Genomic DNA, 13,343 nt, shown 5'->3' on the forward strand with positions numbered 1-13,343 from the left:
TTAAAAAAACAAAACAAAACCCTTATCTTGTGATAGAGTACAAGCACAGAAAACATGAGGCCAAAAGTTAGCTTGGTAACTTTATAAACAACTGAAAACATTTCACTATTGCTCCCCCTCTGATACATACTCTCTAAATTACTGCTTTGGCACAGATCTTAATTACTGTTTACTGACCAATGATTAAGATTATGAACTTGTGCGGCTTTATTGACTTGAGTTGGGTACAACAATTGAAGTATCATTCTACCCCCCATCCAGTTGTAGATTTGTTATAGCTTAAAATTCACATTAACCACAAATTCATACAATCAACATCAGGCAGTGTGTTAATTTGAGATTGGAATAGACAATTTCATATCTCCTTACCAGAACATGCAGGGGAGAGAGACTTTTACACTGCAATTCTCATCAATTTCATCGCTGGACTTTCTTCCCTCTCATTTAAGCCAGGTCATTTGCCTTTTCTTTTTAGTCTTAAAAAGTAAGCAATATGGCCAGTTGCAGTACACCATTGACTTAAACCCCAAACAAGACAGAGAGAAGTGGTAATGTTAGCATTGTACAACAGTGCCACAATTTACCTACCTTCTTGGAGGGGTAACATTACTGGCCCAGTATCTGTCCAGCAGTACATACCAGCCTTTTTCTAGACTACGATAAGCTGCGCAGCCTTGTACTGGCTATAGGCAAAAGTACTACAACAGTAGCTTTACCAAGACCAGGGAAAACTGCATGATAGTACAAAAGGGTATGAAAGGGTTAACATTCCATATTGAAGAGAACTTGCATGAGTTTCAAAGAGAAATTGCATGAGTTTTAAAACAAGGGTTTAGATTACCGATGCCCGCCAGAGTCTGCCTGTTGAATTTAGTCATTTAAGAAATAATTACATCACTAATGTAAACAATATAAACATACCAAAAACTAAGTATGATTTAAATACATTTTTGATGGTACAAAAGAAAATCTTGAAGGTGTCTGTACAGTTTTTACAACGTGGGAATCACCAATTTATTTACAACATGAAACGGGGAAATACCTTTCTTGTGCAGAATAAAATTATCTGAAATAATGTCAATATAAAAAACAATATCTAGCGGTGTGAGGCACTCCTGAAGATGGTGGCATTGGGCATGCTGTCCTTTGGTACAAGTCCCATCGCTTGGAGAGCCGCAGTTGCTGCTGTGGCTTTAGCATGCTTCTTATTAAGGCTGGGAAAGCTAGGCCTGTATTCATGCCCATTGACCATCACCTGTTTAAGAGAAAAAACATACAATAAAATAAGAGATTTAACCAGTTGTTTGTTACTAGTACTGGAAAAGTTGTTTATAAGAGCCAGAAAGAGCGATACGCAAACTTCCTATTAAAAGTATGCAAAATCCGCTGCCAGCATCACCTGCAACATGCCTGCATGTCCTCGCTGAAGTCTCTATGATATTTATAAACAACTCCATTGGATCTTAATGCTGAAAGACAAGCAAGTACAAACTATCGGGCTGCACTGAGGATGAGGAAATTAAGGTTCCTCAAAAACATCAATTTGTGAACTCTTCACTATTATTCGAAGTACAAAAACACTCATTAAGTTTTCCCCATTCTCTACATTTTTCTCTCATGCTGGCACACTTTGCATCTTGAAATTGTGTCTTCACTTCCCTTTCTGTCGTTTTAGATATGGGTATAATTCAGATGTAGTAAGTTATTCATATTTATATTCTAGTAACACCAAGGCCCCCACTCAGGATCAGAGTCTCACTGCAAACACAAAATAAGATCGTCCCTGCCCAAAAGAGCTTATAATCTAAATATACAAGACACTGATAGACAACATATTAGGAAAATGTTAAAGGGCCAACTAATACCTTTTATTGGACCAACTTCTGTTGGTGAGACCTCTTCTTCAGGTCTAAAAGATATGACCTCACCTACCTTCTCTCTCTAATATCCTGGGACTGACATGGCAATAACTACACTGCATGCAAAGATCCAAGTATTTTAAAAAACCCTGCCCCACCTAACTCTTCCTCCCCGCTTCCTGTGCAGAGCCTGTTATACCAGGTACACTGTGGCTCCATGGGAGTCTACATAGCAAACTTCCGTTGTAATTTAGCACTATTACAGCTCCACCAGTGAAAACTGTTGCACCCACAGGGCTTTGGTGTTTTTACCATCATATCAACAAATGCTACTTGAGACTACCTTTGAAAAGGATTCAAAAGCTCCCTCATGTGATACAGAAAGGAACCGCTTCCCTCAAAGGGGATGAGTATATGATGTCTATTATTATTAACCATGTTTATTACAGTAGTACCTAAGGAACAACTAAGAATGGGGTACAATTGTACTAGGCACTGTACAAACAGTCCCTGCTCCAAAGCAAATTAGGTCACTAGTTAATGTATTTAATAAAGATCTATTAAATAAGACTACGGTGGTGACCTAATAGTGGCTGAGAGATCTCTTTCTCCCTATATCCCCTCCAGGCAGTTGTGGTCTGCTGGTTTGCTTTTGCGTCTTGTGATTGAACTCTGTGATTAGTAGCAATGCACTCTGAGTGGTGGGCCCACTTCTCTGGAATCTGGTCCTTGGGGACAACAACAGAATCAGTGTTTAGCAAACTTCATAGAGCAGTGCGAGAACTCTTGTTTTGTTAAAACTACTAATTTATTCCAAGACCATTTTAGGAGCCAGATAGGTTCAGAAATGTAGCTCTAAAATACTGCTTAATACTTTACGGAGCCCAGGTTTTGCTTGATGTGGGTAAATTAAAATAATTGATAAGAAACTACCATTAAGGCAGAAAAAGTGTATGCCTGAATTTCTTTTTTGTATATGCAAACTTTTGAAATTAAGTATAGGACAAGATGCTATGGCCTGGACTCCTGCAGTGATCTTTTCCACAATGCTTGAGAATTTTTCTCCTAGAGAAGGAGCGGAGAAGACACTAATATGTTTTTGTGATCTATTTCTGTCAGTTCTTTAGCGGAAGAGTAGTCATTTTCAATGGCAAACACTAATGCAAGATTCAAGTGGAAAGAGTAAGCTGGACTAAACAATAAAAAAGGGTTAAATCCTGCTCAATTTATTCACAAGGGCCGTTCCACTAAAGCTTATTCATGGAACTATGGCAGGTAGGATTTGACTCCAAATTGGTTTAACTCATTTAAATTGGTGGTGGGAAGAAAGGCTTTTAGCGTCTTCATAGTTACAAACATGCATACGTGTTTGCAGATTTTGGGGTTAAACTGTAAGCTCCCTTCAGAATAAGGACTTTGTATTCCTATGTGTTTGGACCACGCCTAGCACACTGGGGGCACTACTGGAATACAAAAAAATGAAATTAATAATACTAGATTTATCATTTCTAACCGAGTACTAGACATGTCAGAAAAGGGAATTCAAGCTTACCTTAAAGATAAAATGTTTGCGATGATCAGGCCCACTATCATCCACCAATACGAATACAGGTGGTGACCATCTTCTTTTATTACATATCTCCATCAATGCAGAAACTGGATGTTTACCTTAAATATATCAACATATTTTATTTCTAAATTAATTCCAATGTTACTCCTAGACAAGTTACCTTAAATTATATATTTTAAAAAGAGTAAAAAAAAGGCCTTACCTGAAAGATCCTTCATTACACTAAAATGTCCCGATCTCTTTTGTGTCTTTTCTCCCACTGCAACAAGGCCTAAACAAAATATGGACCATGTTTATATCTTGTGTTACGTTTTACTCCTACAGACCTGATCTGAGCACTGAACTCTTGCTATTGGAGCCTGGGTTTCTCTCATTCCATTAACCCACAGCATGCATTAATGACACATATCTATGACAACGCCAACCGTGGCACAATCACACACTCAAAAGCCTTTTAATCTCTCCCGTCGTTTCAACACTACTTTTTCTTCACACCATGCCATTCTTCTCAACTTGTTCCATTAATTGTTCCATTGAGACTGTAACTAGTCTACCAGTCACCAGGAAGCATAAAGCACGTTAAGGATGGTGCTTAAGGAAGGTGCTTAAGGAAGGTTCCCCTCACAGAGCTCAGTACTTCACTGCTCATGTCACCTTTGGGGAAAATGCATGGCAGAAGCTGAACTAAAACTCAAGAGACGCACAGGTGCAGGGCTCCTGCAAGCCACGCAATGTTCAACATCTCTCCCACCCCCATGTACTTTAGTTGAAACATTTCCCTTTTAACTTGAAGAACTTCAAGCTTGTTGAAAAAAATCTTTGTCAATAATAGTTCACGCTACAGTGTCATTTAGTCGTATGAGAGAATTTGTTAATTACAATGGCTTCCTTGTCTCATATGTGCTGTTCTTGGTTTACAATGATCAGAGAGTTTTCTTGTGTCTGGATTCATAGCCGTTTACACGGAAGTCAATCACATCTGGAGAAACATGACGCATTGTTACGGCTGCGTTTATGTCATGGAAGTCACGGAATCCGTGAATTCCAGAGACCTCCTTGACATTTTCTGCTTCAGCCCCAGGGGCTGCAAGGCTGGAGCTGGCAGCCAGCAGGGCCCTTGCAGGCTTTCAGCAAAGGTTGACAGCCTCCTTAAGGTTCCAGTGACGGGCGACAGCCTTGCACAGGGGCGGCGGGACCTTGGGCGAGCGGCTGGGGATGTCCCATTTTCTCTTTGGGAAATATGGCTACCCTGCAGCTCCCAACCACCATGGGCAGAGGGGGGAAACCATGGAGCTGCAGCAGCAAAAGTCACAGACAGGTCACGGCTTCCGTGAATTTTTGTTTCTTGTCCGTGACCTGTGACTTTTATTAAACAATAACCATGACAAAATCTTAGCCTTATGCATTGTCTATGGCTGTGTCTACATTACAGAAACTATGCTGGTATAGACCGCAGTGCAGATGCAGTTTACACTGCAGAAGGAGTTTTTCTGTCAGTGTAGGAACACCACTTCCCTGAATAACATTAGGTACCTCGAAAGAAGCACTCATCTGTTGATAAAGCTGCATCTACAATGGGGGTTTTGTCAGCGTAGCTTTGTCAATCAGAAGTGTGATTTTTTTCCAAACCCCTAACTGACAGAGCAAAGCTGATATACCTTTTCAGTACAGACCAAGCCTATAGCAGAAATACAGGGTGGGATTATCAAAATTGCTTAAGTGATGTAGGAGTACAAGTCCCACTGAAAGTCAATGGAAAACCTAACCTGCTCCAATTGTCTGTTCTCAGGAGAAAGGACAAAAATAAGTAGGTGATTAAAAAAAAACATTCTATATAGTTCTGAGGCAGTAGCTATCAAACTTTCATTCTGTTAATTACTTTGTACAAGACATCCTCTCGTGAGCCATGTCCTCCACTCCAACCTTCCAATCCCAAGATTTTAAAGGGTAAAATAAAACAATCGATCTGCCTATAGCATAAGGAAATGTGTACGGTGACCCACCATTTTCCTTTAACAAAACATTTTACCCTCATGAATTTCAAAAATCCCTTTTCTCCGTCTCGAGTGACACTTTTAAATACATGTAAAAATAAAACATTTGAACAACAATGGCTCTGAACTTCTTTTCCTTCAATCCCCTCCTTTTATTTTTCTTGTTTCTTACCTTCCACTTGATTCCTCTCCTGGCTTTTGGGAATGAAGGGAGTAAAGGGGACATACTGCAGTTTTTCACCACTGGTGTTTTTTTTTTTTTTTTTAAGCTCACATCCTCATTACCACCATACCTTCACCCTCAGAACTTCAAACACAGTTTATTTCAAGGGATTATGGCCCCAAAGTTATCTCCAAATTCAAACAACTCTGATGTTTCTTCCTTTATTTTGTTGAAAATTATTTACATAAGAAATAATTACAAAACTGAGGTTACAATGAAGGGAGGGATGCTATAGCACATTATGTTTCACATCTGGCAGCTTAAGCAGTATGGCTCTGAACCAACTAACGGGAAGAAGATGTTCTGCTTTCCACGGTTAATTGAAGCAGTGTTTTTTACACCTTTCAGAGGCTGAGAAGGGAGCTCTCACAGCTTAATGGCAGCCAACAGAGCAAAAGAGTAGCTTAGTGGCTGTAAGGCTGGAAGCTGTTCAGGCCATGTCCAAGAGTAGCTGGTCTAGTGCAGAGCCATGGGAAAGGCTGGCAAGCTCTGGATTCACACCTTGTTGCTGTGTCCCAAAATAGCTTTTACTGAACATAGTTAATGGACTGTTCCTGGATGTGAATTCCCAGAAGACAAAACACTCACCATTTTCGAATAACTTTAGACAAGATTTCAAAAATTGTTTTCTTTTATAAGAAGGGAAGAAGAAAATTACTTTGTCCATTTAAATTTTCTAGCCAGAACACTAACCCCTTCTAGATAAAGTTCCAGTCTGGCTTTCAGCAGTACACACACACATTGGTCAAGGCTGTCCTCAACCCTTCCCTTACATCTTCTTCATATTGGTTTGCACAGCACATGGCACAGATTTGACATTTTATAAACAACAGCATCAGTCCATTCCAATGCACTTCAGTGCCCTCCCGATGTACAAGAATCACTTCAGCTACCTATTTTTAACAACCCAAGTTGCCTCTTTATAGCGTACATGATCTTAACATGAGGCACCCATGTCGGTTTAGCGAAACTTTGGCACTTCTTCCTATCAATCTGGGTTTGATTTTTTTTAGGGAGCCTGTTGGAAAGGATTACAGACTTGAAGGGATGTAGGATTATCTATCTGATAATTTAATCCTTTTTTTCCCAGTTTTGAGTTTTAAAACAACCCAGGGATCACTGCAAGGATATCAATATTTGTCGGTGAACCTATACCAAGAAAGGAAAGATGCATGGCAAGAGCTCTCCTCACTAAGATCTTACTAATAACTTTGCTTGTATGCTGTTCTCTTCTTCTCCACCTCTCTGGCCATCTTACTAAACAGTAAGCTCTTTGGGGCAGTGAACATATCTGCCTATTTGTTTGCACAGCACTTAGCACAACAAGGCCCTGGTCCTGGTTCAGGTCTTCAGGCTTTACCACAATATAAATAATCATTGGGATTGAATGTCAAACTCTACAGATGTTAAGAAATGTTATCAGATACCACACAGAGGTTGCCAGACACTCAGTAAGGTTAGTACTCCTAATCACGGATGTGAGCCGGTCAGATAACACATTCTGCAGGATGCTCAGAAAAAGAGAAATGACCTTGAAGGAGTTTTAGTTTAGCTTATAGATCTATATAGTTCTTCCCTGATGCCTGTGACATTACCCAGGTAAAACTCAAAGAACTGTTATCAGCAATGAGAGGTTTAGAGGACAGAGCTGCTGAACAATGCAGTGCTGCAGCTCAACGAGTTGAAGGCATTCCAGAAAAAGTGTTCTTCCTGGAACCTCTGTCAACTAATTCTTCTCCAAACTCTCTCCCTCCCTCCCCAATCTGGCAAGATGTCTGACAGAAATGAATAGTTGTAAAGCAGGTTTAGACACTTTAATATGTAAAACTCATTTGTTTTCATGGCTTCCTTTTCTATATTTGTGGACTGTTTCATCGCTCAGTTATAAAGCCATTGTATAGACTGCTAAAGGAGCTATAAACTTTAGACAGGATCTCATTCTTATACTTGTAAAACGAAAGAGTGAGACTCTGAGGATCTCCATTTCCTGACTCCACACAGGCAATTTTTATGATTCTAACACCTTATTTTCAATGCTTGATTGAGAGCATTCCACTATTGGGAAATCTCAATGTGGACAGTCAGGGTCTGGTTTTTAGCATCTGTAGTTTTCACTGACTTAACAGCATCTATGAAAATCAGGCCTATAGAGTTTAAGTTTACGTGCTTTGTTTCTTTCCTGAGTGAAACTATGATTGAATGAAAACTCTACTCTAAATGTCTGTAAGCTTAAATGTGATCTATGTAATGTATTGCAAGCTCAAAAAGGTTAGGGAACAACAGATAAATATTTAGTTTTCTACTTAAACTACAAGCCAATGTTAATCTAGTTTACCAATACACATTATGAAACAATATGGGTAAAATCCAGGCTCTACTGAAGTCAATTGGAATTTTGCAACACATTTTAAAATTTTAACTTTAAGAGCCTGAAAACGTTCTTTCTGAATCACAGCATACCTCAGCATGCATTGTGAAATAAAACTGCTGCCGAGTTTGTGTATATGTGCAAAATACCCAATTGTGTAATCTGGGCAGCTCATGTAAGTCACAGTAGGGTCCTGATCCTGCAGATAGGCTTATGCATGTGTCTAACTTTAAATGGAAGAGGAGCCCCACTTGACTTATATGAGAGTATTTATGGCTTTAAAGTTAAGCTCATGCCTAAATGTATGTAGGCTAGCGTGTAAGGGGCCAGTATCAATACAACTATTTTTACTGTAATATTTTATAGTAATTTCCATATACTATGATCATTCTATTCTTTGCTATAATAGAAAGAAAACCATTATCAGTTTTATAGTGTTTTAAAAGGTTTAAGGAAAGAGTTTACCTTTTCGATCGGTCTTAAAATCCACTAGGATAGGCTCCACAGTTCCTTCTCTGTTTTTTCCTAACCCCTCTCCTTCTCTCCAGCCCATTTTTCTCATCAGCTGGGCTCCCATTCCTCCAGTTACAGGGGCTGCTCTTAAGAACTGATCCTATCCAAAGAAAGAAAAGTAAAACAAGTCCTGAAGTTAGCACTCGATTTTAAAAAAATAACTGGGAGCTTCCAAAAATATTTCTAACAACCTTTCACGATCAATTCAAGTGAATACACCTTAGCTTTACATACATTTACATGGCTTGTATAAACCCGAGTTCACAACATACAAGTTAGACACATAATTTGTTCAAAATATCAAACTAGAAACAGCTTAAGAAAATTTTAATGAGATCCTTTAAGTCAAAAATGGCAATTTTAAACATTGACCTGTTTCAAACGTGTAAGAAATAAAATGATAACCAACGTTTATTTTTAAACACATTACTTTGGTTCCAATGTATCTCTTCTTATCTTGTGAAAGGAGGCAGTGTTAATTGTTTAACTAGCAACATTTGTGCCAAGTGTACCTAGTTATTGAACAAAATACAAGTAAATATAGTAATGACATTCAAATACTGTTTAGGCATATTTTAAATATGAATAATGCTTTCCCACTTTATTACGCAGCAGTTGCAGACACATTTTACTCTGAAAATCCACATAGAACAGATACAGGCGTTTCTTAAAAACAAATGAACAAAAATAAGGTACTTAGCCACACAGTTTAGCAGCAGTAGTTGTAATATCATTGTCTCAAATCATCATTACACAATAGTTGTTAAGTGTCGTAAGCTTATCAAATAGAACTTTTAAAAATCTGTTTTGTTGTAAAGAACTTTAAAAACTCCTTAAATGTTTACGTACCTAGGCCTCGATGGCCGCAGTGTTGTGAATAGTAGGGCTGGCATTGACCGTGGCAAGAAGGCAGCTACAAGGATTTGACCCTGAAACAAGTTTCCATATAGAGGGGTGAAAGTTCACAGGTTATTCTGTGAACTATCATCTCTCTTCTGCCCCACCCACTGACCCAAGTAAGTCAGTCATTTCCATCACAGCAGCAAATTGCTTGACTTAATATACAAGTTTACACATTGGTATTGATAACGCAGTTATTCTCACACAGTAGGTAATAGGTACAATGTCTAGTATTTTTGTAGCAACTTTACCTATGTTTCAAAATAGTGGTAAGTCCACAGAACACTTTTTAAATTTCTTTATTTCTTTATTTTATTTATTTATTTATTTATTTATTTTACTGTGTTTGACGTACTCAATATTTCCCAGATTTGAAGAGACGAAGACAGATATTTCCTTGGTTTCAAATATAAGCAGAATTAGAAGTTTTCCTTTTCCAGGAGACTTAGAATATATATATTCTTAATAAAAACTATTAGCCTCTCAACACAGGCACTTATGGCACATACCAAGGACATATGCATCATAACCCCCCACATTTCCTGTTGTTAAGAAGTTAAATAATAAAAATTCATGAACATGTATAATAAGAATAGTTTTCCAAATATTTACCTATATAAGCAACAAAACAAATCCCTAGAAACCATGCAACTGGATGTTGAGTTTAACAACAAGGTGCTCTGATGGAAGGAAGGGTAGACAGAGGCTAAGTTTACCTCTCCAGTTCAACTTTCAATCGGTGCAGGCCATGCAGTTTATGTGTACGCAGAGACAAGTTAGCTGATGTTCGATACCAGCTGCCTCACTCTATACACCTAGAATGGCTTTTACTTACTTCCAGTTTCATCCTCCCCTGTCTTTTCCAGGAACCTCTCATAAGAAAAGGTCAACCATGCAGAGTATGATACAAACCCCAGTCAATGTCACCCAGGGTTCCGATTCCTCTTTTGTACCTGCTTTGCAATGATAGAATTTTCAACATCAACATCTGTTTCATTATCAACAACGTGTATTCAGTTCACAACCAGAGTAGGAGCAAGTTCTTGATGAGGTCACTTTCATGTTATAGAGCTTTCCCATTACATTTTCAAATTAATTTTGGAAAAAAAAGACTTAAAATATACCCATTTCGTGGCTTAAAATGAAGGCATTAACCTTAGACAGAAATATCAAAGCCTAAACAAATCCTAAACTTAGAAAAAAATCTAACTTTCTCTAAACTTTTAAAGTGCAATTGTACTTCAAAATGACTGTAAATATGGCATCGTCTTACTCAGATCTGCTTCTTGTGTATTCATATCTTGTATTGATATCTGCTGATTTTAGTGGCAGACCATGTTTTTACTGCTTTTTACTCCTGTTGGCACAACAGAGCCAACAAAGTTAAGAATGAGAGCTGAATTTTATTCCTTCTTGTGCTTCATTAACAAAGCCTTTTACTACACTGCAAACAGTTACACCCGCACAACCCCGTTGCAGGCTGCAGAATGTTGGTTTCTCACACATCACTACCAGAAATAAAGAGTTCAGCTCGTCTCACATTCCAATTAAAGAGAACAAGTACTGCAGGTCAGAGGAAAAACAAAACAAAACTTTTTACTTATAAATGGAGGATAACTGAAATAGAAATCATAAAAGAAAAACATGAAGCCATACAATGCCATTTATACAGTTACGTTCAGAGTGAAACTGCACTTTAAAGCGAATGTGAAAAATGACATTTATAAAATGTTAATTTTTTTAATTAGATAATGAATGGAACTAAGAGGGAACAGTATGGTCTAGAAACTGAACAAAGTACTTGAAATGACTACGCTCCAAGTCCACTCTGCCACCAATTTACAGTGTGATGTTGGAAAAGACACTTCAGCTCTTTGTCTCAGTTTCCTTCTCTCCAAACAAAGATAATACCGTACTAACTCATCCACCCCATTATCTCACAGGGGTGTTTGTAAGAGCGCCATATTTGTAATGAACTTTGAAAGTGTTAAAAAAAAAAAAAAAAAAAATCAAGTGATGCAGGACGTGTGAAAGATTCAAATTCCTTTTTATTTTAAATTAGACAGGCAGAATACCAGACTAGACAGTCCAATAGGATCATCAGGTACAGTAAATCCTATGTTTCTAATTCTTTTCATTACCATTGTCAAATGAGTTTCATAACAGATTAAAAAAATATTTCCCATTTACCCAATCTCTATTCACAAATTGTATTACAAGAGAAATTGCTCATCAAGATGACAGTTTAATGGCAACTTCTCACCTGTTAATCTCCAAGCCCTCCTATGCCAGGCCAGACAAGTGGGTACATCTCCTCCTACCAGCAGATGGGGATGAACAAAGAGCAATGCTCTTGTGACACTACTTCTCCTACAAAGGAGGCTGGCTGGCAGATCCTGCTCAAATAGTTTGGAATGCTTAATGCTTAAAACTACAATAGGAAAATAACTTCAGAACAGTTTCAACTCCAACAACAAAATAAGAACAAGCGTGGGATACCTGGGCTGGCACAGGAGGGCTTAAAAACCAAACTAACAGGTAAAAAATTACAATTTTACAGCTTTATGCTATGCCAACAAAGCCCAGAGATAAGTGGGAATGTCAATAACAAGACAAAAGGTGAATACCTTACAAAAAATAGAGTAAGAGATTACAGTGAGCAGGACCTGGCTACCAAAGATGGCAGCAGCAAAGCCTAAAACATCAAGTCCAGAATGATTTGAGATAGCATGTAAATATGCTTAACCGGCTCCTTTCCACACAGTTCTGGAGGGGAAGAATCTCCTCCTCTTCTGTCAGTGATGTAGACATGATGTTGAAGGAATAAGTCTTCATAGAAAACAGAGCTGCTTTATCCTGGTCAATGGTTCCTCTCACACAAGACACTGAAGCTTGCAAATTGCTAAGCCTTTTATGGTTGGGACTCTCAAAAACACGACCACCACACAGGATCTGACTTTCTAACCACTAGATATCTAAGATACACAAAGCCTTCACAGCGAGTGTTTCACAGGGCCACTCAGAATAAGGAGAAGGAACAGCCTTGTGGATGGGAGAAACCAACTTGGAAGGAAATTGAGAGCAACCTTAATTACTACCTTGTCCTGATAAAAAATTTGGCAGGGTTCCCTGAATTAAAGGACTTACAGCACTCATTCTCTCCTAACAAAAAAACAAACTGAAAAGAAATGTTCACCCCTCTTTAATGGTGCACAAGAGAGGGCACGAAATACAGATCTTATCGGGACAGAGGAAAAAAAAACCTCAGTTTTAGCTTGTCAGCTGTCCTAAAAAACATTACCTTCAAAAGTGCATCATAGAAGAATGCTCTAACTTTGCCTCTTAGTATTAGAGTGGCATGGACCCCAAAAGCCAATATGACAGGCCTTTCAAAAACAGAATAGAATTTCACTAGTAACTGAACTTAAATCTTCTGGCCTTGCATCAAGCTTGAAATATGCCTTAATCTGCTTCTGAACACTTACCAAGCAGTTCAGATAAATCCCTCTTCATGCAGGTTCACTCAAGAACAAGGGATTCTCCATGCTGAATTGTACCCACAGTGAAACATAGTGGGTGATCATAGAAGAGATCCAGCCAGCTACTGTGCTACCACCTCCCGAGCCAGTCCAGGAATTCCAGCCAGTCCAGAAATACCAGGATGATCTTCTCCCTGAATTTGGCTATCTTCTGAAGGACTGACTATGGTGAGACGTATAGGGAAGATATACAGCAGGTCAAACTCCTACAAGGGAGAGTTAACACCTGCTCCCAGGGCCAATGAATCCTGGACTCTGGAGTAAAAGGCCTCTATATTCCCATTCATCCAAAGAGGTACCAACAAAATTCTGAAAAGCACCTATTAGTTTGAAGGACTATTCACCACCTCTGTTTGTACAAAGGTATTACTGAGTGC

General features: G+C 38.6%; 1 protein-coding gene across 19 annotated transcripts in view; it reads right to left on the reverse strand.

Annotated features, from left to right (window-relative positions):
• SON (SON DNA and RNA binding protein) overlaps nucleotides 1-13,343 on the reverse strand; it is a 62,289-nt gene that overhangs the window by 719 nt on the left and 48,227 nt on the right. For 13 of the 19 annotated variants that reach the window (XM_037904641.2, XM_037904660.1, XM_043522789.1 and 10 more), the window contains 4 exons: nucleotides 8,480-8,627; nucleotides 3,632-3,700; nucleotides 3,412-3,527; nucleotides 68-1,255 (listed from right to left, as the gene is read on the reverse strand). In XM_037904641.2, the coding sequence (XP_037760569.1) occupies nucleotides 1,097-1,255; nucleotides 3,412-3,527; nucleotides 3,632-3,700; nucleotides 8,480-8,627 (492 nt within the window). In that variant the 3' untranslated portion in view covers nucleotides 68-1,096. Of the gene's footprint in view, nucleotides 1-67; nucleotides 1,256-3,411; nucleotides 3,554-3,631; nucleotides 3,701-8,479; nucleotides 8,628-9,376; nucleotides 10,384-13,343 lie in introns of those variants that run through there. The other 6 variants (XR_006283880.1, XR_005226187.2, XM_043522761.1 and 3 more) reach the window with 6 other exon arrangements.

The sequence above is a fragment of the Chelonia mydas genome, chromosome 1 (genome assembly GCF_015237465.2).
Source record: "Chelonia mydas isolate rCheMyd1 chromosome 1, rCheMyd1.pri.v2, whole genome shotgun sequence".
NCBI classification, from domain to species: domain Eukaryota; kingdom Metazoa; phylum Chordata; order Testudines; family Cheloniidae; genus Chelonia; species Chelonia mydas.